This window comes from Streptopelia decaocto, assembly GCF_964273445.1.
Source record: "Streptopelia decaocto genome assembly, chromosome: 3".
Classification (NCBI taxonomy): Eukaryota; Metazoa; Chordata; class Aves; order Columbiformes; family Columbidae; genus Streptopelia; species Streptopelia decaocto.
The window spans coordinates 92,719,490-92,746,132 of NC_138656.1; the positions used below are offsets into that span (position 1 = coordinate 92,719,490).

Genomic DNA, 26,643 nt, shown 5'->3' on the forward strand with positions numbered 1-26,643 from the left:
AACAGATTTCTGAATCTACGGAGTTGTGAAATTATTAGTATTCTGGTGAAACATTTAAAATAAATCAACAATGCTCCACATTCCCTGAGATATTTCTCTAGAAAAAATGTCATTTGTGTTGTACATCTGTGGGGCAATGAGCATATATATGCAAATGCATATATATATATACCCGATAATTTTACTCTCTTGGAAAGTTCCCATCTGATTATTGGAGTTTGGATGTACAACTATTATTTCTAATGACATTTGTTCATTCTATTCCTTTTAGAGTGAATTTATCAGGAATATTTTTGTTTGATTTCACTTTAAAATCTCTAAGAAAAATAAATGTAGAATAAAACATCACAAAAAAAAAAAAAAAGAAAGAAAAAAAAAAGAATAGGCACCATAAGAAATGAAAGCACAGACCCAAACAAAAGAATTCCAAGCAAAACCAGTTCTTTTAATCCTTGTAAATATATTGCTTTTAATATATTTGCACTAAGGAAAATTTGTTGTATTTTCTCACAATTATGTGTACTTCATCAATTATTATTTTTATTCAAGCTGTTAATCCTGTTATGGTTTTCACTTGAACTGTAAGTCCTGAAAATCACAGATGCAGGAAGAGGTTCCTCAGGCCTAGAGATACAAATGAAACAATATTTGTCTCTGTGCTGAATTTGGTAACAGATATGTTCAGCATCTTGCTTGAAACAGAGGTCTTTTTGCTGGCATCTGTAGCTTTTTGTCAGTGGGAGGTACCCAGGTGCTGTTCATGAGTCCTTAGTTTTGATGTGGCTTTATAAATTTGTCTGCAGTAATGACATCCTCTCAGAAAGATAGATACTAATGTTAAAAAAAAAAAAAATGCTGTTCTTAATAGGAATGGAACAGACCACTCTGATGCTTTTCATCTTTAAACAAAAATTCACAGGGCGTTTGAAAATTAGAAAGGGTTTAAAGAAAAGCATGGAATATCTCCTGCTGTAGCACAAGTAAAATCACTAAGCCTCAGCTTGCACATTTTTCATACAATCATCCTGTCAGGGGGCATGGTTTTCTATTCAGACCCACATTATGGTTTGTGTGATTAGCATCTCCCACATGCAAGTCTGTCTTTATTTTTCTCTACAAGGGCAATTCATACAGGGATTTTTTTTTTTAGGTTTTTTTTTTTTTTTTTTTTAATAATTGAATACATGTACTCTCTGCTATATGTTTGTTCTTAATTCCTATTGAAATTTGTTCAGCAGTCTTGAATTGGCTGCCAAGAAAGCTTTATCTCCTGTACAAATAATTCTAACCCTTGTACTAGACAATTCTAATGTGTCTGTTCTCTCCTTGTTCTGAAGTTTTCTGACACTTTTGGTATGTTATGCTCAGACAACTGAGAGCTTAAAAAATAAAAATATGACACGAAATCCCATAGGGATGCAGGGAGGTTTGCAGAAGACAAGATAGCTAGGTTTTGAATGTCTTCCTTCTCCTCCTAACAGCATGGAGTTAGTAATGACTTAACCCTGAACAGCCAGAGACAAAAACAAATCATCTGGATGCAGATTTAGAAAACTGAAGCATCTATGAGATGAGATTCTGCTCTTTAATTCTTCTAGATTAATCCCCAGTTTTCCTTTCATTTGTTTTATAACAGATTAGTACTCTAACGAGAAAGGTAAGTATGTTTGTTGGGGACACCCTTGTCTGGAATAACTCATCCTATAGAGGTCAGTGGTATTTTGTGGAAGCAGAATAGTTTGCCCATATGACATCCCATGAACAACTGGGGACTTTATTCTTTCTTTGTTAATACTTGAATGTGGCTATTATGTATATACCCACAAACTGTATTAAAAGAATGATTAAGATTTCAAAATCTGAAAAGGCCAGAATTAATGTTGCCAGTGTGATTTCCTATACTCTGTCTCTGTCTAAATCCATTTTAATCTGAAGCTGCATAATTTCCTTTTGCTTACAGTATGTACCATACATTTACCCCAAGAGCAGATGTTCCTACACATATATTTCAATATTCTTAGGGGTCAGTTAAATTCCTAAATATTATGTATGTTTTCTATTTACAGGATTGTTTAAAATTTTAGATTAGGAGGTAACAACTACTTTATCTTCTTTTTAATGTATTTTAACAGTTGAGAAGACTTCATTATGAATAATATTTGGTGCAGTGCTAATTCAATCATAAATATAATCATGATTTTCAGAAAAATATTCTCTTCTGTCACATCCAGGCTGCTGATATATGTTGTTAATACAAAGCTGGCATGTTATCATATGAAAGTTTTCATGTAAGCAATTTTATGTCCTCTCATTAATACCCAATAATATCACAATTCATTTATGCAGATTTAAGAAGCTCATGAGAGATTATGAGTACTTCTGTGAAAAGATTTAGTGAATACATAAGTATACAGCAAGTAGCAGTAGCAAATCTAATTTTTACCTTCATATAATATTTTCAATGTATTTTAATCTGAAAAAATGATAATATTCTTTTAGATAATTTAATAAGATTGGTAATAAGAATACAAATTTTATTTTCTTGTGTCATTACATTTGGTCCCCAGTACAAGAAAGACAGTGACATAGTACAGTGAGTCCAACAGAGATCCAGCAAGATGGTTAAGGGACTGGTGCAGGTTGTACATGGAGAGACTTGGAGAACTGGATCCATTCAACTCTAAGAGGAAAAGGGAGATTTTGTTCGCTATTTACAAGTACCTAATACGAAGCTATAGAGAAGACAGAGCCAGTCTTCTCAGAAATTGTCAAATGGGAGAAGAAGCAACAGACCTCTCCAATCTCCAAACATTGGTTAGATTATTTTAATTTTTTTTTTTTCTTCTTTTTCCATGAGGATGGTTGAAAACCTGACCAGGTTTCCCAGAGGAAGCTATGGAATATGCTTGGATGTACCCAAAGCTCAACTGAACCAAGTACTGAGGAAACTGATCTAATCAGATCTGCTTTGAGCAGAGGGTTAGACACGGTCACCTCCAGGGGTTCCTTCCAAACTAAGTTATTTAATGATTCTATGATGTTTGACTTTAAGTTTGACAACATGTCAAATTTACATCTACAGAGGTCCTCTGAAAGGGGGATTCAGTTGCCTAAGTATAGGTATCTACTAGCCTTTTAGACCTAAAAACTCCTCAAGTCATCTGTCCTTTGCAGATGTCTTTAACACCCCAGAACATCTCAAATAGTAGAAGGAAGCTACATCTGGACAACTGAATACTGTGTCTTTTGTGAAATACCTGCACCATTGCAGTTGTTGTGGAGCTCTCTGAAGAAAATAAACCATAAATAGCACAAACATGCGTAGATATTTCCTGACATTCATTTGCAATCCAAATTTTATAACCTACCATTTATTAAAAAAAAAAAAAAAAGATAAAGAAAAGCAGAAAATCAAACTGCAGGGACCAGACAAATTTGCCCAATTTGTAAAATTGTTGAACTGTTCTATATATGTCTTATTTAATAATAATAGTAATAATAGTTTCCTTTTAACAAATATTTGAAATATTTTACAAATATTATTTTGCCATAATTTTCATGCTGGTTATATTTCCAGACTTTTCAGTAAGACATTTGTTTAGTTGAATTTTGGTAAAATAAAATTAGAAAACAAACAAACCAACAAACACAAGAAATCTCAAGAATGTATGACGAGAAGGGACTTTCTGAACTAATGATTCCAGTCTCTGATAATGATAACCAACCTTCTCACAATCTGTTTTCTTACAATAATCTAGTTTTGACTTGCTGCAACCATTACAGTAAAAATTACTTTTCAGAGTTGGTGAGTTTTCATCCTTACCATTCCAGCTGGAAGATTATTCCAGAATCTCACTTCTCTCTGTTGATTAAGACTTTCTACTATGTAATTTAAGTCTGTGAAATTCAATGTCACTTTGTACCTGTGATACTTATCTTTGAACTTAAATCATTTGAAATAGTCTTTTTTTAGTGTTTTTTCTCATTGGCAGATTTAGGAGAAACAGTCATATCTCTTTTCAGCCTACACTTTGTTACACAAGACAACCTAAACTTTCCAAGTCCTCTGTTGTGTGACAGGCTTTCTGTTTCCCTTCTCATTCTAGCTTTTTTTACAGGATTTTTTAAAAATTATAGACTCCTAGAACAGCCTGAGTTGAAAGAGATCTCAAAAGATCATTTCATCCAACCTTCTGTGGTAAATGGAACCTAGATGAGCACCCTGTCCAGTCATATCTTGAAAATCTCCAGTGATAGGAACTCCACCACATCCTTGGAGAAGTTGTTCCAGTGAATGTTCTCACTGCAGAAAACTTCTTTCTTACATCTTCTTGAAAAGCAGTGCTTACCTCTAATGAGACTGTGAGCACAGGCGCAGGCACACCACAAGAAGAGCCAGAGGCCACTAATGCCTTTGCAAAGAGCAAGTTTTATTTTAGTTGCCTCTCTACTGGGGGATCTCTGAAGGCACACCTTAGCTCCCAGGCAGAGGTAACACAAGCAGGGATGCAGGCGCTGCAGCAATTCAGCCCTGGTCGGAGATCGCTGGGACTGCTGAGCTCACCTGTATTTCAAGGCTTCAGGCAGGCGCAGCCTCTCGCTCTTTCTCACAACAAAGCAGGAATCCCAGACATAGAGATAAGGTGTCTAGAGTTTGTCACAGGCCTATGTTATCTAATACAGAGGTTCTACTTGTCAAGCATACAAGGTCAGTAAAACGATTAGGGTGATGTATGTGCTTTTTCTACAGACAGCTGCAAGTCACGTAACTTAACCAACCTCCTCACCATTCTTCCACTGTACTCCCATGCAGAGACCTTTCTGTTATTTTGCCAATATACGTTTGAAGTAGAAAATACTGTACCATTCTTCTGGCTTTCTATCCAATCAGTTCTGTGGATTGGATTGTTTTTCTTTTGTTCTCAAGTTAGGCTTTTAACAAAGAAATTATCTTGCTTTGGAACCAAGATTCAAAAACATGTGATCTAAACAAGGAAAGTTCACACATCATTGCTGGAGGTGTAGACAGTTCAGTTTCCAAATGCACCTTATTTTTCAGTGCAAGTGATTCACATATAACCTACTTTAGTATCTGGCTTAGTTGGACATTTTAAGAGTTGAGACTTTAAAAATTGTAACAAAATATTTTCAGTTTCATGATTTCATCCTTAGAAAATTTCTAGAAGTCTTACCACTTTAATAAAATGTAACTTTAAAGTAAAGTGTCTGAATTCAAATACCCATGAATTTGATCCTAGACCACATTTGTATTAGTGTAATTTTGTAGAAACTAATAGAGTTATACACAAGATAGGCATATATTGTTTCCCTTTTACAAACAGGTGCATTATGAAAAATAAAATTCAATAGCAAAGATTTCTTGCCTTTAGTGATTAAGGATGTGATCTAATAGATTTAAGCATCCAGGGAGTTCTTATTAAGCAGGAAACCTATAGGGCTTAAGAAGAGACTCCCATTTCTCTGACATACTCATAATGCAGACTACTTTTTCTGTGGTTGTGGCCTTTCTGCTAAGAATTAGAAGGAATTATTTAGACCTATGTTTTCAGTGGAATCACAGTTCTCAAGTATCAAATATCAGGAACATATTTTAATCCATATTTTCTGTTGAAAAAAACAGCATTTTTTAGATTTGACTCACAGTTTCTTGGATTATGACACACTGAAAATATTTTTATCTTTTATGATATGTTACTTAAAATTAGTCTCTGAAAAATAAAACAATGCCGAGGTTTTGACATGTTAAATGTAATTATGAGTCAGGTGACTGTGTATGTCTTCACAGAATATCTATAGTTCTATAAAAATGGCTCTACTTTTAGACAACTTCATATATGCAGAAGACTCTTGCAAGAAATATTGCATTCACAGAATTGCTTCCCAGTGAACCTTGTTCCTTTTATTATGCTTTATTTTACCTTTCCATTAGCTGAGAAAACTATGGTTAGTAACAGTGGAAACAGAAATCTCATCCCCCATCTTGAGGATGAAGTCTAAATAAAGAGTTATAAATCCTGAGAGATGAAACTAATTACTTTAGTGTAAGAGTATGTTGGCAAAAAGATTATGAAACCATATACTTAGTAAATAATTATGCTATATTTTTCCAGATATGTAGCCAAAGAAACTGTCAGTTACCAATTCCTTCCTTGCAATAACTGAAGTAAGATAATTTAATATTTTTTAATTAATCTTTCAGATTTTTTTTACCTTTGAGTTTTCAGTTTAGAGATAAATTGTGGCACAGCTGCATCATCAGTGACATGCTCTGACTATAGCTATTTGTCATTCAGTGAAGGCAATGTCAAAATATGTATGCAGATAATATTTTTTACCTACTTTTTATGCTAATACAAACATTCTATTCTGTTATGTTATGCTATGTCACGTTACTTTACGTTATGTCATATCATATGATAATATTATAATAATTTGGGAGGTGATTATAAATTAAGTCACAAATTACACTAATACGTTTTTGCATACAAGATCTCCATAAATGTACTCTTGATCGTATGAAAGTATTTGCTAACAGGACACATGCCATTTCACTGGACTTCATGGAAATTTTTATTCATGAGTCTGGCACCTCTTTGATAGCACTTACCATTGGCTGATGGAGAAAGGAGTGGAATTGATGAAGAAAAATTATTGTTTCCTATTTCAGAGAGCATCATGTTGACCCTGCCAAAGTCATCATACGGGATAAGAGGGTGGAGCACAAATGTTTGGAATACTCACATAGAGGAAAGGCAAATGTTTGTTACAGCAGCATGTGTGAGGATGTAAAGGAAGTGTGTATTCTGCATCTGCATGTGAACCAATAAACAGCTGATACATATTGCCACTGCTATGGGTACATGTGACATTTGAATAAATGAAGTCCTGTTTTATAACTTTCTTAATACGATGTGGTCATTACTATTGCAGCATTGATGTTTGGTAACACTAAAAGCCTCTTTAAAATACAGCAAAACTTATAACCATTGCAAGAATAAAAACTATGTTTGATTACTTAAAGTCCAGTAATTTGAATACAAAATTACTTTGGTTTTGTGCTTGAAAATTTTGTCTTCGTATTCATGACTTACGGTTTTGTGGTTTTGTTGATAAAGAAACATCATGTTGACTACTTAGTGCTGCTAAGGCTGCTCCTAGAGTACTAAGTCCAATTCTGGGCTCCCAAGTACAAGAGAAACATTGAATTACTTGAAAAAGTGCAATAAAAGGCCACAAACATGACTAAGGGACTGGAGCAGCTCTCCTATGAGGAAAAGCTGAGAGAGCTGAGGCTGTTCAGTCTGGAGAAGAGAAGGCTCAGGAGGGATGTCATCAATGTATATAAGTAGCTGAAGGGAAGTTGCAATGACAGAGCCAGGCTCTTTCCAGTGGTGCTCAGTGACAGGACCAGAGGCAATGGGTCCATCTTGAAACATGAGAGGCACCATCTCAACATCAGGAAACACTTTTTTGCTGTGAGGGTGACTGAGCACTAGCACAGGTTGCCTGGAGAGGTTGTGGAGTCTCCATCCTTGAAGATATTCAAAAGCTGCCTAGACATGATCCTGAGCAACTGACTCTAGGTGACCCTGTTTGAGCAGAGGTTTTGCCCAGTTTGACTTCCAGAGGTCCCTTACAACCTCAACCTTTCTGTGATTCTGTGATTTTGACTGTGTAATGATAGGCTCAGTGCACGCCTGAAAGTCTCACATAGTCTGACACAGTTGTACAGCAGCACACTGGCATTTATGCATTCATATCCCAAAGCTGCATGCTTCATTCATGTGGCCTTTACAAGTGGGAAGAAAAGGGAGTTGATCTCAGCAGTTTCAAATTTAATTCTTAATGCTCTCTGCATTTTGCACAGAGTAAATTTTTCTTTTCATATTTCTTCTAGTAGCCTCATGTCCATTATCAAGCTACCTTAGTTTTCCCAATCTGAATTGTTTGGTGATACTCATAAAATGTAAACCAGGAATCTTTGAATTATCCTCTGTATTCTTATACCTACAAACTTTAACTAGACACTTAGATTTACCATTTCCTTGTCGTAAACTGATTAAATACAAATACACTATTTCCCCTCACACAGCATTTCATGTGCTATCCCACTAGCAATAATTTTATGTTCTATGTTAACACTGACATCAATTAATTTTCATATTTTCATGTGTATTGAACTAGTGAAACTTGTGTGATATCCCAGTTAAAATCACATCAACCTGGTACAATTTCAAGCATGCAGATATACTTCTACTTTAGTTGACTAAATTATGCTATTTTCTTGTATAACAATTTTATTACAATAAAAGTAGGTAACTCACTGTGAATACATGGGTTATAATGTGCTTAAAAACATCCCCCTTAACTCATCATTGATTTTAAAATAATGCAAATGAAGCTTACTCTTCCTCATGCTCTTCCAGCACATGACGACTGCTAATTGATGTTTGTGAAAGAGGTGTCGTTTGTCAGCATTCTGATCAGCAAGAAATAAACATAATCAAAGTACATGACATTATATTGAAAATGAATAATCCACTTCAGCAGAAACAAATTAAGATAATTACAAATTGCATTTAAATTGCTTTCTGTCTGCAGGACAAATTCTTTTAAAGATGCAACAGGGAAGAGAAAAAGAAATAAAAATCTATCAATATGTTTGCCTTCCAAACCCTTCAGAGTGGATAATTCACACTGTGTACACCAAACAATTCTATTAAAGACAGATTTGACTTACGCTTTTAATTTCTTCCCTCTCAATCCTTAGGTTTGTAATATACCCTAGGTAGTCCTGAACAGCTGCAACAGCATGAAGTGAACTGTATAATGAAAACCTTTAAAAAACAGTCTCTGGTATCTGGAGGTCTGTATTTGCCCCTAGGATATTTCTCTTTGCCTACTTGCCCTCCTGCAGCAAATATCCTCAGAATGCCGGGAACAGACACTGGATATTTACATTCCTTCTGCAAAAGAGTGTCCCTGCCATGACTTGTCACAGGGAGTTGTTGCAACATCCCAACCAGTCATGTTGAAGTCTATGAGCCACTATAATTTTCCTAGATTTCAGACTGTCTGCAATGGTAGGTCTATTGCCGATGGTGCATTTTTTTTCTGACCCTGAAAAGACAGCAGTAGCTCCTAAGACATTTTCACACTATTAGCAAAAACTATCACGATATTAAGTATTTATTTTATAATTGACTTGAATAATGCACTTGTTGGTACATCTGTTGGAAGCTCTCTACAAAGTGCTGCTTTCCGGAGATGATTTCTGAAATAGGGAATACTAAGAACGAGGAGAGTACCATTGAAAAACATTTTTTCCATTTTTAGGAATGAGGTGCTTTTCTCTGTGCTTGCTAATCTTCTATACTTTTAGGGGGGGAAATATCAGAAGCTAACATTTTTGAAAGCAGAGAACTGTTCTAAATAGTTGAAACTTTAAAAAATTGGCCTGTAACAACTACATTAGAATCATAGAATGTTTTTAGGTTGGAAAAGACCTTTAAGATCTTTGAGTCCAACTGTTAAAAGGTAGGTTGGCAGCTATGCCTAACTACCCTTGTTTTTCTAAAGGTCAAAATGCTAAAAAACACAGGAAAAAGGAATTTCTCCTGTAGTTTTTTAATACATTCACCTGAAAAACTTGTGCACCTTACAGTTCTTTAGATGGTCTTGAACCTGATCTTCTGCAGTGGGTGGCTCTTCATTCTCCCAATCCTTGTCTTTGCCTTCTGCAACTTGAGCAGTGTCACTAGAGCTCTTGCCGATGAAGACGGAGGCAAAAAAGTAGTTGAGTACCTTGGCCTTCTCCATATCCCAGGTAATCAGATCTTTCATTTTTTTTCCAGAGAGTGCCTACATTTTCCCTAGTCTTCCTTTTATCACCTTTATCACCTTTTATCATCTATAGAAGCTTTTCTTGTTCCCATGATGTCCCTGGCCAGATTTTATTCTATCAGGGCTTTAGCTTTCTTAAACCTGATCCTTGGCTTCGTGAACAATTTATCTGTATTCCTCTCAGGCTACCTGTTCTTGCTTCCACCCTTTGTCAGCTTCCTTTTTTGAATTTGTCCAGGAGCTCCTTATTCATCCATGAAGGTCTCCTAGCATTTTTGTCTGAATTCCTCTTTGTTGGGATGCATTGCTCCTGAGCTTGGAGGCAGCGATCCTTGAATATTAACCAGCTTTCTTGGGCCCCTCTTCCTTTCACAGCTTTATCTACCAAGCAGACCCCTCAAGAGGCCAAAATTTGCTCTCCTGAAGTCCAGGGTAGTGATTTTGCTGTGTCCCCTCCTTGCTACCCTAAGGATTCTGAACTCCATCATTTCATGGTCACTGCAGCCAAGGATGCCCTTGAGCTTCACATTCCACAACAGTCTTTGTTGGTGAGAACAAGGACTGTGCATAGCACCTCTTCTCGTTGGCTCCTCTATCACTCAGAGAAGGAAATTATCATCCACGCATTCCAGGAACCTCCTGGATTGATTATGCCTTGCTGTATCATTCCTCGAACAGATTTCCAGGTGGTTTAAGTCGCACATGAGGACTTCAGTTACATTTCTAAGAGATTTTTTTTCTGATTGCTATTTTTATTCTTTGTTTTTGGCATTTTCTCCATTCTGAGGGAAGCAGATGGTCTTCTTTTCAATCTTTATTGAAATAAAACTAAGAAAATATTTCAGCTGCCTTTGGAAATAAACTGAGTCCTACATATTGTTGTGAGTTATATGGAAGTGATAGTACAGAATACCTTTGCAGGGAAGAAAATTGTTAATCACAATTTAATAGGAAGGCTTCTCAGAAAGTGAGACTTTTTTTTCCCCTGTGATTTGTGTCCAACTTCTTTTCTCTATTTCTTTTTTATTTTCTGAGATTCAATGTCATGTTGCAGCAAAATGTTGAGAGGTCTTCAATACCTTTTATTTTTTTCTTCCATTATTGAGCACTTTTAATAAGGTAGTATATATCTGTTTCTTTTTCTTTTAGTTGGGTGACCCTCCTTTGTTGGACACAAAATAAAAGATGGCCACTGCTACTGTGAAAGATGAGAAATTATCAGAGCAGTAGTGTTCTCTCATCTTTTCCTTACAGAATTGTTCAAAGAAGCCAAATCATGAAGATTCTTTATTATGAGAAATAAAAGTTATATTAACTTGGCATTTTGGTGGCTAACAACAGCAGCTAGTATATTGAAAGATTTTCTTTCTCTCTCACTGTTTTAAAGAAATATCTCTTTTCATTACAGCTCTGTTTCCCATCCCTCCTCTTTTGCTCTGTGACATCTAGAAATTCTTACCTTCCTCCTAGTGGGGAAGAAAAGCAGCAATAAGTTGTGAAAATAACAATTGTTAGTTGAAAATTAATAATGTGTAACTTAAAACAAATAAGTTGCAAAATGGGCAAAACTTCATAGAAAAGGCAGAAGGAAATGCAAAAATGCTAAACATGAGCTTGCTAAAGAAATAATGCTTTATTCTACCTATTAACGAATATAATAAAACAAGAAAGAGTTGAGAAATCAGGTATTGGATATCTGTTCTCTTCCCGTCCCTTGAGAAAATATTTTGGAAATTATTTCTGAGAAAGCTGAATATCTATAAAAGGAGTGAATAAAGGTTCCTGTCTGTCTTTAACAATCTAACTCCTTCAACATTTGTTCTATCATCTGAAGCTGGCAGGAGTAATCTTGTTAGAACTCCTCCTGAATGGCTGATTGTAAATCTGCAGAGCAATCAGATACAAATAACAAAACTTTAAAGTTATGTATTTGCTGCTTAAGAGAAAAACCAAGTTTCTCATTATTACTTGGATAAAGGCTCTGGTCTCGGAGTTTTGCAATTTCTGCAGAGCCAACTTGATGTTGTAGCAAAACTTAAAATATTAAATCGTAGCATGTCACAACTGGCACTACATGTACCTCCAAACTCACTCTTCTGGACTTTTAAATTAAGAACTTTGATGAGTCCTGTGAAACAATAACTTCTGTGGGAATCTGATATGATCTTCAAATCTTTCAGTTTAAAATACATTAAAAAATAATTATATATTAATTAAAGAAAAAATAAAATTGTGATAATTCATGTATGTGATCTGCTAGAATTTATAACAAAGGATATTAATTAATTTTTCCTCTTGGCTTTTCATTTTCATGATGCTTAATCTCATAATACACTGGGAAATGATTATGTTTAAAATATGAAGAATCATTTTACGTGTCTTCACTTGTTAGGAAGTAGGATAGGTCATGCAAAACAGATTTTAAACCTAATTCATTTTGTTATGTTTTCCATTAGATATTTGAATCCATAGCACCTTCCTAGTAGCTTGTGAATCAGTTCTAAATTTACAATTCAAAGGGCTTTTTATGGCCAAATTTTTAGTATACAGAACTGTATATAAAATATGCAGACTGAGTACTTGAGCATGTTCCCATAATTGCACAGATAAAATTGCCATCAGCTACCACGTTACATCATGAGGATTTTTATTTACATTCTCACTATAGAGTTGGTTTCAATGTACTGTTCTCATGACAAAATCATAAGGAATCAACAAATATGCCGTTCTGCAATTGGATATGTTGTGGAATAGTTATATGGAAGAACATTGATGTCAAACTTAGTAATCTGTAAGACTCTCAAACTGTGTTTTCATTAGGAATTAATGTCATTCTTCTATTATTTTCTACTTTCTTTTGACATGAGGTTATCAGCTGACACAAATCAGAATAGTCAAATTGCCTATTTCACATTCCCAAGTGGAAGAGAGTCAGATTGGGCAGGACTGGCCTTGGAAGTAAATGTGACAATGTGTGCCTCTGAGATCATGGTATCTTTAAACCAGATAGACAGCACATGTTTTCACAGCATAGAGTTCAGCTTGTGTTCTACCTCTTGCTTAGACACTTCATAGAATCAGCTATCCCACTGAGGAGTGTGAGCTACTGTAGCTGTGCTGTGTGCCATCATGTCAGGTCTAGTAAGTTCAAAGCTAGTTCAACAGCAGAGTTGGACTGTTTTGAATAGGCTGCAGGTCTGTTGCTGAATTATTCCAACTGAAACATATATCAGCTCTTCTGTAGCTATTTTTTTTTTTCTTGAAAAACAGAGGAACTTCAGGAACAAAAATACAATTTCAGAGTTATTAATGCACTTGTAAAGACCTGTTCACAGCCTGTAATCCTAAGAAATTTGAGGAACCTTCCTAAGCAATCTTCAGTTTTGTAGAAAATAGACATATATTGGTCAACTGCTGCCTGTTGTGTTTCTTTCCAGGTGGTGATCATTACTAGGATGGGTTTGGAGACATAGACTTCCTAACATTAATGCTTACATATGAAACCACTTGTCATTGCAAATGAACTGGGATATATGGCTGTTTTGCGCTGCTTTTATTTTTCTTTCCTTTACAATGTTCAGTGATAGTGGCCAAATGTTAAAATAGCAATTGTCTTGGTGATCAGATCACCAAACATATCACATATAATTCCCAATTTTAGATGTTTAAACAAATTTATGTTTCTGATATTCAAAGCTCTATTTCTGGAAGAACACAAAGTTGGTATGATAAATGACATAAAATTAAAAATAAAATAAAATAAAATAAAATAAAATAAAATAAAATAAAATAAAATAAAATAAAATAAAATAAAATAAAATAAAATAAAATAAAATAAAATAAAATAAAAGTAGGACAATATGGAATATGCAAAACAAACAAACAAACAAACAAACAAACAAACTTCAAAATTACCAACTATGGAATCAAAGGTTGGAAAATGACTAGCAAAGACTCAGTTCAACAAAAAAGGTTTTGTATTTTGGAAGACCAAAAACCAAACAGTAGTCAATGGGATCATACTAAAAATATTTCAGAAGAAGATATCAATCTTTGTTGGACTCTTTCAAAGAGTGAGAATTCGTAATTTTCTTTGGGTTTTGAGTGATATAATTTAACAGAGAGATCTAATAATTCACAATCTAAGAATATACAAGCAGGATATTTATGCAGGAATAAACTGGACCAATAAAAAATATGAAACACTGTTTAGATTGTGGTTCTGCAGAGGGCAATTTGGGAGCTACAGTGATTTAAATTAGACAAGATTCACAAACATCACGCAGTTGAAAAAATATAACAAATACTGTTATATGTATATTTAAGGATTCACTGCACATTACAGCCCAATTTAGAATACTGTATCATATACAAGTGCAGGAACAGAAAAGAGAGGAGTTTGACTCATCAGATAGCACATGAACAAGACCTATGAGGAAAATGTGGAAGAAATTGTTTGGGTTTTTTTAAGCAACAAAAGACTGAGTGGGAATATCAAGATATGTAAAAATACACAAAGACAAAGGAGATCAGTTCTTTTCCACAGCCCTTGCAAATAATCCAGAAGTGTTAACTGAGGTAAGGAAGTCTAATTCAAAGAAAACCTGAAGGAACAGTAAAGACAGAGGCTAGGGCCACATAGGGGCAGTGGAAAATTTTCCCAAGGATCAGTTTGGTTAAGTCTCTATGAGTTATTTTCTTCTTGAACTAAGGATGGACTATGGTGACAAGGTCAACATCATAACACAGAATGCTTGATTCCAGGTGACAAAACAAAGACAGAGGAAGAAATATCATGTTACGTTGATTCCTGGTTCTGTAGGAGGTGCCACACACAGGGTTTTGTCCCCATGACCACAGTACCTTGTTTGAGGAATAAGATTGCTAGGAAGAGACAGGTTTATCTGAAAGAGCAGTTCAAGGACACCTTTGTCAACAGACATGTTATTGAGAAGGACATTAAAAAGGTGATCAGTACTTTTCATGCTGGAACCATAAATATTTTATGGTACAAATATTCATGTTAAAAGTATTTATACTGGTAAACCCTGCAGTTTGGCACATTATATTTAATAACACTTTGCTGTAGGTTTTTAATCTTCAAGAAAGATAACCAGGCTGGCAATTTTATATTGAAAGAACACATGTAGGGTGGGTTCGGTGTGAGAATGTTCACCTACTCCCAACAGAAATGAACTGGACATAGATGTGTATTTGAGCCTGCATGAAGGGTTAGTGAAATGTTTAGCTTGCTCCTATGCTGTGTTCTTCCTGGGAGCACAGTTGCATCCAAATATTTCAGATCTTAGTTTACTTTTGATCTTGAATATGGGTTTAAAGGCTGCCTTTAGAATAGCGTATAAAATGGAATCAACAGTAAAAACATATATGAGTAAAGATCACCAATTAATGAGGAATCTTGATAAGTAGTGAAAGCTCCATTAGTCAAATGTAGTTGAGGACTTCAATGCTGTATAATAATTTTATTATACTTCCACTTTCTTGGGGTTTGTTTGTTTGTTGTTGTTGTTTTGTTTTTGTTTTTGTTGGTTTTTTTTTTTTTTTTTAATGAAGGCTTTTATCAAACATTCAAATGTTGGGGAATGAAAGTTCATTGGAACTTAGGACAACGGGGGACATCGTAGGTTATGGAGGCCAGTTCCACAAAGCAACAGACTGACAAAAAGCTAACCTGGAAGGGACAGTGTAGATTTCTCTGGTTTGACCTTAATTATGCTTCAACCTGAACAGCACTGTTTCATTTCTCTTTTATTATATCTGTGAGAGGAAAAATATGTTTCACTTCAGAAAGGAAGCCTTTGGGAAAAACAATGTGTTCTTAACCAAAAATCTTTCATCTTTAACACTTAGTAATGTATCCTCTCAAAAAGTAAAGACTAATCATATTTCCGAACACAACAGCATGGCTAGAGTTGCTGGTAAATTACAACATCTGTGAAACAAACATTGGAATTACAGTTTACTTCATATTAATCTGCATGTATTCTACCCTCTACCATCAATATATGTTAACTACTATGGATTATCTACATTTAGAATGACCATCTGGAGTGATCCAAGTAGTGATGATTGTATGGTGCCTCCTAAAAATGTTCAGTCTAAGACTGAAAAGGAGATTCTTTGAAAGCTTGTCTGATACCTGACTTGTTTTGCATTCTGTGCAGGTTGGGCTCTCTATCTTACGTGACAACTGAACTGTATATTAGAATTCATAAATAAATTCTGCAAGAAAAAGGGAAAAGAACTCATGCATTGATCACACTGGAAAACTCCATTATTTATCTTCATTTGTTGTTACTGTGCAGACTCAAATATCAACTGTATACAAATTATTTTTCTGGTATTTAGAAATGTATCACAGAGTGGCATTTCATGATGATTCTGAAGGCCTTTCAATTTGTTTTCTAAATGAGATAAGGTTGAAGGACTTTAAATATGACACAAAAATATGAAGGAAAGATGTAAAATCATCTGTCTTTCCTAACATATGCAAATATTTTAATTTATTGATTTATTTTAATTTGTTATTTAAAAAAAAATCTAAGAAAGTAAAATAATACATTTTTTTTCTTTACATAAATAGTGTGGCATGCTTTCACTATACTTGTTTCACAATTCATGTCCTGGGAACATAATAGAAAAAATGAATTTTTTTTCTCCATTTGAATAATTACCCAAGGTATGTGGAAAGAAAGTGATCAGAAGAAGAGAAAAAAAAAACAACAAAACATTCAACAGAGACTCTGGCATTTCACATATGAATTTAAAAAAAAAAAATAGTAACAGTGAAGTGATTTATTTTGTTCTTCCAGTCAAACTAAATGTGCTAATAGTTGTGCAAATATTAGAGGTGATATTTTGAATTAACATAGAGCAAAGCTATAGACATGTGGTGGGTTGACCTTGGCTGGCTGTCAGACCCCCACGCAGCCACCCTCTCACTCTACCTTCTCAGCAGCACGGCAGGAGAAGAAAAGGTAAAAAATCTTACAGGTCAAGATAAAGACAGGTACATCACTTACCAGTTACTGTCACAGGCAAAACAGACTCAAATTGCGGAAAATTGGTTTAATTTATTTCCAATTCATGTAGGTTTTCATAGTGAGAAACAAAGACAAATTAAAGCAAAGCCTTCTTCACCCGTTTCTTTCCTGAGGCTCAACTTCACTCCTTCAGTCCCTACTTCTCCATCAGCTCACCACCCCAAGCAGTGCAGGGGGGTGGGGAATGAGGCTGTAGTCAGTCCACAGGAGCTCCTCTCCACTGCTCTTTCACAGTATCACAGTATCAGAGTCTGCTTGGGATTGGAAGGGACCTCAAAAGATCATCTAGTCCAATCCCCCTGCTGGAGCAGGAACGCCTAGGTGAGGTCGCACAGGAACATGTCCAGGCGGGTCTTGAATGTCTCCAGAGAAGGAGACTCCACAACCTCCCTGGGCAGCCTGTTCCAGTGTTCTGTCACCCTCACTGAGAAGAAGTTTTTTCTCAAATTTAAGTGGAACCTCTTGTGTTCCAGCTTGATCCCATTACCCCTTGTCCTATCATTGTTTGCCACCGAGAAAAGCCTGGCTCCATCCTCATGGCACTCACCCTTTATATATTTATAAACATTAATAAGGTCCCCCCTTAGTCTCATCTTCTCCAAACTAAAGAGACCCAGCTCCCTCAGCCTTTCTTCATAAGAGAGGTGCTCCACTCCCTTAATCATCTTCGTTGCCCTACGCTGGACACTCTCCAGCAGTTCCCTGTCCTTCTGGAACTGACGGGCCCAGAACTGGACACAATATTCCAGATGTGGTCTCACCAGGGCGGAGTAGAGGGGAAGGAGGACCTCTCTCGATCTACTGACCACCCCCCTTCTAATACACCCCAGGATGTCATTGGCCTTCCTAGTCACAAGGGCACAGTGCTGGCTCATGGTCATCCTGTTGTCCACCAGGACTCCCAGGTCCCTTTCCCCTACACTGCTCTCTAATATGTAATTTCCCAACTTATACTGGAACCTGGGGTTGTTCCTGCCCAGATGCAGGACTTTACACTTTCACTTGTTAAATTTCATCAGGTTATTCCCTGCCCAACTCTCCAGCCTGTCCAGATCCCACTGGATGGCAGCACAGCCTTCTGGCGTGTCAGCCACTCCTCCCAGCTTAGTGTCATCAGCAAACTTGCTGATAGTACACTCTATTCCCTCGTCTAAATCGTTAATGAATATATTGAATAATATTGGCCCCAGCACTGACCCCTGAGGCACTCCACTAGATACTGGCCTCCAACTAGACTCCGCACCATTGACTACCACTCTCTGGCTTCTCTCCTCAAGCCAGTTTGCAACCCACCTCACTACTCTATTGTCTAGACCACACCTCCTCAACTTAGCTGTGAGGATGCTGTGGGAGACTGTGTCAAAGGCTTTACTGAAGTCAAGGTAGACCACATCCACCGCTCTGCCATCATCCATCCACCTTGTTACATTCTCATAAAAGGCTATGAGGTTGGTCAAGCATGACCTACCCTTGGTAAAGCCATGCTGACTGCCCCTAATAACCCTCTTATCCTTGATACGCCTTGAGATGGCACCAAGGATAAGCTGTTCCATTACTTTCCCAGGGACAGAGGTGAGGCTGACCGGTTTATAATTACCTGGGTCCTCCTTCTTGCCATTTTTGAAGACTGGAGTCAAAACACTTTTTCCCTCTTCCTGTATGGGCTCTCCATTGGCCACATCCACCTACTCCAGCATGGGGTCCACCATGGGCAGCAGTGTGGATATCTGCTCTAGCATGGTCCTCTCCACAGGCACCTGGAGCACCTCCTACCCCGCTTCTTCTCAGACTTTGGTGGTCCCAGGATTGTTTCTCACTTGTTTTCCCCCCTTGCTCCTCATTTTACCCATGCAGTGTTTTGCCCTTTCCTAAATATATTTTCCCCAAGGCACCACCACCTTGGCTGAGGGTTCAGCTGTGCCCTGCAGTGGGTGGTTGGAGCCTCTGGAACCAGCTGTGTCCAACACAGAGCAGACCTGGTCTCTCATCACAGAGACCCCCCTGCAGCCCCCGCTGCCAGAGCCTGGTCACCTGCACAACATACAGTGTGTCAAAGTACCTATAAGAAATCAAAAAATTGAGTTACCCTTTTCTTTTGTAAGTTACATCAGGTTTTTGTTCTGATGATGTATACATTTCTTCTTTTAGCAACATATACAGAATTCTCATCTCTTGTAATTAAGCAACGCAGTTTACAGGTGCTGAAGACCTGACTTGTATGGCATGTGTTTTGTTATACCCAATGCATTTCTACTCTGTACTTTTTTCACTACTCTCCTCCAAAGTAGAAAACATCAGACAATAGGTGGGAGATAATTGATGTACTCCCTATTGTATTAACATAACAAAATGTAAAAAAAATCAGTCATAAAAATAGTACAGTGACTCTAATACAAGGAAAACACTTGAAAATCTGTATATTGTTTGCATATTGCTGTGAATGTCTTCTTACTTTCTGGAAGTACTTCCTACTGCATTTATTGCTTTATTTCAGCAATAAAGATGTATTTGTAACACGGAATATGAGTGAAATTTAAATATTTGTAAATAAAAGACAGAAACTCTTGACTTATAGCTTCCTTTTTCAGGGGAATATGGATTGTAACACCTCTTGGTTTTAGTTGCAGAACAACATTCAGAGTGAAAGTTTCATGTGAGTAGCACACATAAATATGAAGAAAATCACAGTTCATCTTGCTTCTTTTGCAGGTTTTTCAGGACAGTACTGTGAAATAGAAATGAATGAGTGTGATTCAACTCCCTGCTTGAATGGTGCTGTCTGTCAGAATGATGTCAACAGCTATGATTGTTTTTGCCCTGAAGGTAAGTTGTTCAAAATAATTTATTTTCATTATCTTTGACAATTTTCAAAATTGCCTGCAGTCTGCAAAACATCTTCTTGACAGTCTTCAAAACCATTGTTAAAATTTCCTTTAATAGAATGTTATTCATTCTTTTCTGAAGTCTAATTTGCATTTTTGTCCATGAAAGTACCCAACAGAACAAGCACACTTATAAAGAAAGGAGACAGATATACTTGTAAGGGCTGCTTTTTTTTTTTTTTTAGACAAAATCTCATGATCTAACAAAGTCTGAAGGAGCAGAGAAAACACAAATGTGCAGTACGTGAAATCCACAGAAAATGTAATTATTGAAGTTACAAAGAAAATATTTTATCCTGGTGTACTAACTTGGAGATTTGTGACTGAGCATAGCAAGCAAAGTACAATGGCCATAATAATGACCGTAATATATCTTCAGTACAAAAATCTATTAAAATTTTCACAGACAAAAATAATGTGATCTTCAGCACTTTTGGTCTGTGTCTTTAAAAATGCATGTTGCTCAGTGTTATGAGAAGAGTACAAACAAATGAGTGTTTTCAAGAAAAAAAGTAGTTAAAGGAAAAATCAAAACACTTAAAAACAGTAAAAATTACAGTGTTTTTCTGAGATACTTTCACAAACGGGTTTGTTCTGAATATTTATGCTTTTTTAAATTGGATTTTTATTTATAGATAAAATCAAGGTTGTGATATATAACCTGGTACTTTGTTTCTGCATTTCAAACATTCTTATACTTGTTTGATTTTAATGTTCAAATAGTACTGTTTTGTAAGTACAGACTCATGTTGAATTGATTTTATAGCTTACAATATTTCAGGTTTTTATATAGTAATACAAGTATCCAAGTAGTGATGATAAGTTCAGAAACTCATCACAAAAGATTAAACTGCTACAAATAATTCTCGAAAGTATGGCCTCTGTCATTTGTTAGTTTAAATTAGAAGCTAAAACAGATATTGGAAGGCAGTTAAAAATTAAACTCGGAAAAGACCATTCTGCTGTTTGGTCTGCTTGACTAGCTCATAAAAAAATAAATCTCAGCATCCACATCGATAGTTTTGTGACTCACTTGTTACCTGTAAAATCTGGTTCTAATTAAACACTAAATGCAAATGAGAACTGTTACTGTATACATTATTAACAAACTAAAAGGGTAATTCTAAAGTTTTATGACTTAGGGATCAGTGGAAACCGGTTCCTTGGTCAGTTAGAGAAATTATGGGAATGTGCCTAGCACTGAGTGTGCTGATGGCTTAGCATTAGTCATGGTCTTCCCACAGCCATGGCCTGTGACAGCACTAATGATAGTCATTTTGTAGCATGACCATGAATTAAAATACATTTACGAGAGCATAAAATGTCAGATATTAGCGTGAAGATTCTCCAGCAATTTCAAGTACAAAGAGCAATGTTGGACTTCTGAGTTTTCTAAAAGTCACTGTGACACAAGAAACAGACAAAAAGTGGAGAAGTAACTATTTGAGAATTGATTTTTAAACCTATAATCAGATATCCAAACCCCAGCATCAATTATATTCATCTGCAATGTTCTCAAAATGGCAGAACATATATAGATTCTTAAGTCTCTGCTGAACAAAAAGTTCAACTAGATTAATGAAAATACTGAATCCTAAACTTGTTATTTGATATCAATTATTACCTCCTTTTAAAACACATGAGATGGTCAGACATATTTTCCTATTAATTGAAAAAAAAAAAAAAAGGAAAAGCTTTTAGAAAGATCTTTCACTAAGACTTCAAGATATCAAGATAATTTTATTACAAGAGCAAACTGAAAACAATCTATTTTTTAGACAAAGACAAAAAAAAAAACCCAAATACATGCTTCAGAAAATAAGGCACAGATAGAGCTGAATAATACATAGCTCTTTGGTTTTTTTTTCCAACTAAGGATTTGAAGGTCTGAACTGTGAAATCAACTTTGATGAGTGCACTTATGGCTTCTGTAAAAGCAATTCAACTTGTTTAGACCTGGTTGCAGACTACAGTTGTGTTTGTCCTCCAGGATTCACCGGTAAGATTTATTTTAATTCTGGAAAAGACATTAAATATTTAAACTTTTCTGAAATTAAAACCATTTTAATTGCATTTTATTCAGTGTTTTAACATTAATAAAATAGATTCAACACAGTGTTGTGTGCTGTTGAGAATCTATTTTAAAATCCCTACTAATATGATAAAAATTGAAAGCAGTGTGTATACTATTCGATTAATTGATGGAATGCAAATCTGTATTTTGCCTAGAAAAAAAAGTGTTCAAAAAACACCTAGTCTATGAAAAATAGGTGAGCATTGATAGCTATAGCTGATGCTGTTTGTCTTCAGAAGTTTATATCACAGTCATACGTGATTGAAACAGAAATGAGAATACAATTTTAGCAAGAGGACACTTTGTTCTCTTCACAAAAGATGCTATAAGATCCCTATGGTAAATAGCTCATAAATTGCACAATTATTTATGTGTCTAAGAGGCTTAAGAAAATAGCTCCTGCATCAGTAGCAGTCTTCATGGTCCTGCTTTCTGTCAGAAGCAGCTAACAGGGTCATGGGGAAATCAATGCAATTGTCTCAAAAAATAGGCGATCTTAACAACTAATATGCTGTGATGTCAGGGACTGGAACACACTGACTTTCAGCTGCTGGGTTCAGAGAGGCAAATGGAGCAGCATTAGTCAGAAGCAGTAACAGGAAGACAAGCAGTGGCAGTCTCAGAAATCATACACAGGTAGTGGGTGTTGTAATAAAAAGCCAAACAGGTATGTACAGAGATCTCAAAATCTGTGGTGACCAATTGAAAAGAATGAAAGAAGGCAAAAACAAAAACAAACAAACAAAAACAAACAAACAAAAAAAAAGAAAAAAGAAAAAAACAAAGAGATCTGTTATGGAGAAATGAAAGGTTAAAGAAGCAAGTAGAGTAGTGAAGGATGAGGAGGCAAAATTAAGTTAGAAGTAAACAAAGCATTTCAAGTTGATAGTAACACCAGCAACATCCAGCTTAGGAGCATATTTTTTCAATAGTTAAAAATAGGCAGATGGAACATAAGGAATATATGATGATACACAGAAATTTAGAATCTGTGAAAGTGATAATAGTTGCAGTTCCAACAGATGTCTGTGATTTTACTTGATTGATTCATGCCAACATATTCTAAAATTATTCAGCATCACAAAACTGTGCTCTATTTCCTACAAGATCACATTCTCCTTTTCTTCTTTTATAACTGGCTTTGCTGTCATGAGTTTGCATAGCATATGCTTCTTTTATGTCAATCATGAAAATAATGGAGCTAATTACAAAGTATTTGTTCATATAAATGTAAGTATTTTTAATGCAATAATTTTAAAAGAAAGAGCTTTACAAACTTAATGGTTTATTACAAAGACAAAAATGGAACACATCTAACTTTTCAGCAGTAGGTTCTAAACAGTCAGTTTGAACTAGGGAAGACAGGTAAAGCTGTTCCTGTGAAAATACAGTTACACTACTTTGGGATATGATGGAATCCACATTACTGAACCAGAACCATAAACTAATGTGTGGGTGTCACTAAGGCAACCTGGAATAGGGTATGTTCTCCATAGGAGGAATACTTTAGACTTATGCAAATTGGCTTTTTTTGTGAGACAGGACAACTCCCACAAGAAAACAAATCAGCCTGTCTACTGACTGGAATTGGAAGTGGGGTTAAGAATCCTCCTGATTACACTGAATATTTTCATCTGTGTTCATTCAATTTGTATAATAAATACACAGTCAGCCATCATGGATGTAATTAGATCTCCTCTCTCCAGGCCTTCTAACAACTGCTTCAACCTGCCTAGAAAGAGTCTTCAGTGCAACATACTGAATATTTGAGCTTTTATCTTCTAAGAAAAGCAAACAATGGTAAAAGGACATTTCATGCCCTTCTGAGGTCTTGGACTGATGGGTATGGTCCAAGATACACACACAGTGATATACTCAGAATCTTTTCAAGGAAAAAAAGAAACATAATGTATATGTAGGATTATTTTGTTTATTCAATTACTATTTAAGCAATGTAGACATCCATATTACACAATGAATGTAGAAAAGCATCATCAAAATTGTTATACTAGAAAACCTATTAATATCTACCCATTTTCTGTGGTGTTATGTTCAACTTTATCATGTCCCTCTGAGTCCTACAGATGATGTTTTCAGTCTTCTCAAGAAGGAGTGGAGGAGTTTAGGCCTTAGTCACTAGCATCTTGAGCCCTTTCCTAAGAGAAAGATGATGTTCCTGGTGGGGATTTCTTCCTCCTTAGTCAGGGGTCTAGTTTGGGTTATTTTTATACTTTTATACTTTCTCTTTTATACTTATTTTTATACTTTACACTTTCTTATCCTGCACTGCCAGCTGCAGTCTGGCCATGGTCTCCAGCCCCTGCATCCCCAAGCACACAAAGGGCTATGGTTTACCAGGCAGTAACTGTGTTGGAGGGTGTCACCCCTGCCCAGCAGGGTGTCTCCCAGAGCAGGAGCTGGAGCAGGGAGGCAGCAGTCACTGGGCCCAGCACAGAGGTTAAACCAGAGACACCAGCTCAGGCCATGGTGAGGCTGAGCCCCTGCACTGCTGCGTCAGCACACAGCCGGGCCTCCCCCTGCTGAGGGCAGAAATCGTATTTACTGGGCTACAACAGTTATCTATGAACAAGGAGGCACAAGTTAGAAAGTTCATCAACAGGTCTGCTAACTCCCTGACAATCACATCTTGTATTTTTCTCATGGGATTTGATTAAGGAAGTAAAATTTGGAAAAGTCCAGTAAATGTATAAGGCTGGTTTTCTGTTTTCATTTTTTTCAAGACATTTTTGTTTTCCTTTTTTTTTTGTAAATGAAGTTTAGCTATAGCATCTGAGCTGGATGAGTACATAAACTGTCTTAGGCCTAGCTGTTTGTTTGTCTTGCCATTTATTAGCTCCATGTCAGGTGGCATCACTGTTGTTTGGTATTATGTGCCTTTCTTGTACACAAACGCTCTGCTGAAAAGGCAGTGTTGGATAGAAATGAGAGATGCCTGTTCAAATGGATTTGGCCTTTTAAAATGCTTTTTGAAGATCAAATCTAGATAATTCCCTCTGGTATGTCTCATACTGTAAGCTTTAGGAATCCTGTAGTAGCCATTGTGGCTAAAGAAGTGGTCCCTTCAACACCGAGTATTTGAAAACCCAGATTATAAAAGGATGTGCAGTGTCTTGTAGTTCAGCTGACTCCATCATGAGGCAAAAAAGTGACACCTTTTTTTGTGCTTTCAGAAATCTTTTCTTGTGCATCTTTTTAATAAGGTTTTCTAAGCTTTGTTTTCAGTAAGCCTGTAAAAGCTGTTCTATTTTAGACATTTTTTGGCTGACCCAGATGTTTTTAGTTAACGTCAGGACCACTGCACAGTTTAAAACTATTGTGTCATTCCATCCTCCATTCCACATTACTCATCTTCAGTTCTGTCCTCAATGACTGAAAGGAAAAAATTGGCCTGAGACCTCTATTGGTGCTTCCCAATCACTAAAGTCAGTCGCAGATAGTCGGTCTCGCTTGTGTCTCATGCATCAGATTATTGTTCCATATCGGCGTCCCTTACAGAAACACCCAAAAGCCAGGTATTCTTTTCTCTGATGTCTCCTGATGACCAAGTTCATATAAACAACATGACTGAATCTGATCTCTAGTCAGAGCGCTAATGGTTTTCAAACCAACCCTAATCCTGGAAGCTGAAAGCTGAACAGGCTGGGATGGTTCCCCCCACTCCTGGACAGCAGAGCTGTCACTCATAGTGGGCCCGTGGCAGCATGAGAGCAAAGGGCTGCCTTTGCCCCTGCTCCACTGGGAAGGTGCTGATGGAATATGTGGATATGTATTCAATATGTGTTTCTCTGGTTATTAGAGAATGTTTATCATCATGCCTACTGTTTAAGAATACGTGCTTCCCCTGCAAGGAACTCAGGTATAAAACACTGAGTAGAAAAAGAAAAAGCAAAAAAAAAGATCAGTAGAACACAGAAAAGTATGTTTAAGTTTCTCTATGCTGCAAATAATACACATAAAAAATTTTACAAACTAATACATAAAAACTATTAAATTGCATGAAGGCAAACCAAAGCAATTATAGTTCCGTACCAATCTTTTTTCCAGTCACCTAAAAATAAGCAAAGTCCCATTTTTGGTGAGAAGTCAAATGGCACATTTCTCCAATACCTTTCCACTTCCAAATACTAAGCATGATTTCTTTAAATGAGAAGGTGAATAGTAACAGTTGGAATCATCTAAAAAAAAAAAAAAGATAAACTAATTCTTTAATCAAAAATTTAATTAGTTTATATGGGATTTACTTTGCATTGCTCTACTGGATGTATTGTGAGATTATTTTTGTATTTCAGTTTATCCCCTGTATTTTAGATAAAATGCATTTTTTCAATAGTGATGCCAATTGTCATACATAATATAATTTGTGTAGAACATACATTAATATCTTTCTGGGAATGATTTGTGTTTAATTAATTTTAGATAAATTGGAACATAATAATTTAAACTGAACAGTCCTTCCCAAATAAAAAGTGAAAAGCAGTCATGTCTAGAAAAGCTCCTACAGTGATTAAAGTACATGCAGAAGAGTCTGGAAAATATGGTTGAAATTCTTATTCTTCCTGAGTTACTGTGGGAAATTAACCAATTTTTTCCTTACCTCCACACTTTTTCTGTAAACAATTTCTCTTTTCATGAGTTTTCTATTTATATTATAAACAGTTAAAATAATGAGTGAAATCACAGTATGAACAGGAATATGTCAAGACAGTGAGCACAATTTTTCTTTTTACATCTGAGTGCA

The 26,643-nt window shown here is 36.0% G+C and overlaps 1 protein-coding gene across 1 annotated transcript in view; it reads left to right on the plus strand.

The window, feature by feature from the left end:
• EYS (eyes shut homolog) overlaps positions 1-26,643 on the plus strand; it is a gene marked incomplete at its 5' end in the record, with an annotated part of 687,713 nt that overhangs the window by 89,347 nt on the left and 571,723 nt on the right. Inside the window, one exon of the mRNA XM_082048968.1 lies at positions 21,687-21,809. Coding sequence (XP_081905094.1) covers positions 21,687-21,809 — 123 coding nt within the window. The remainder of the gene's footprint in view (positions 1-21,686; positions 21,810-26,643) is intronic.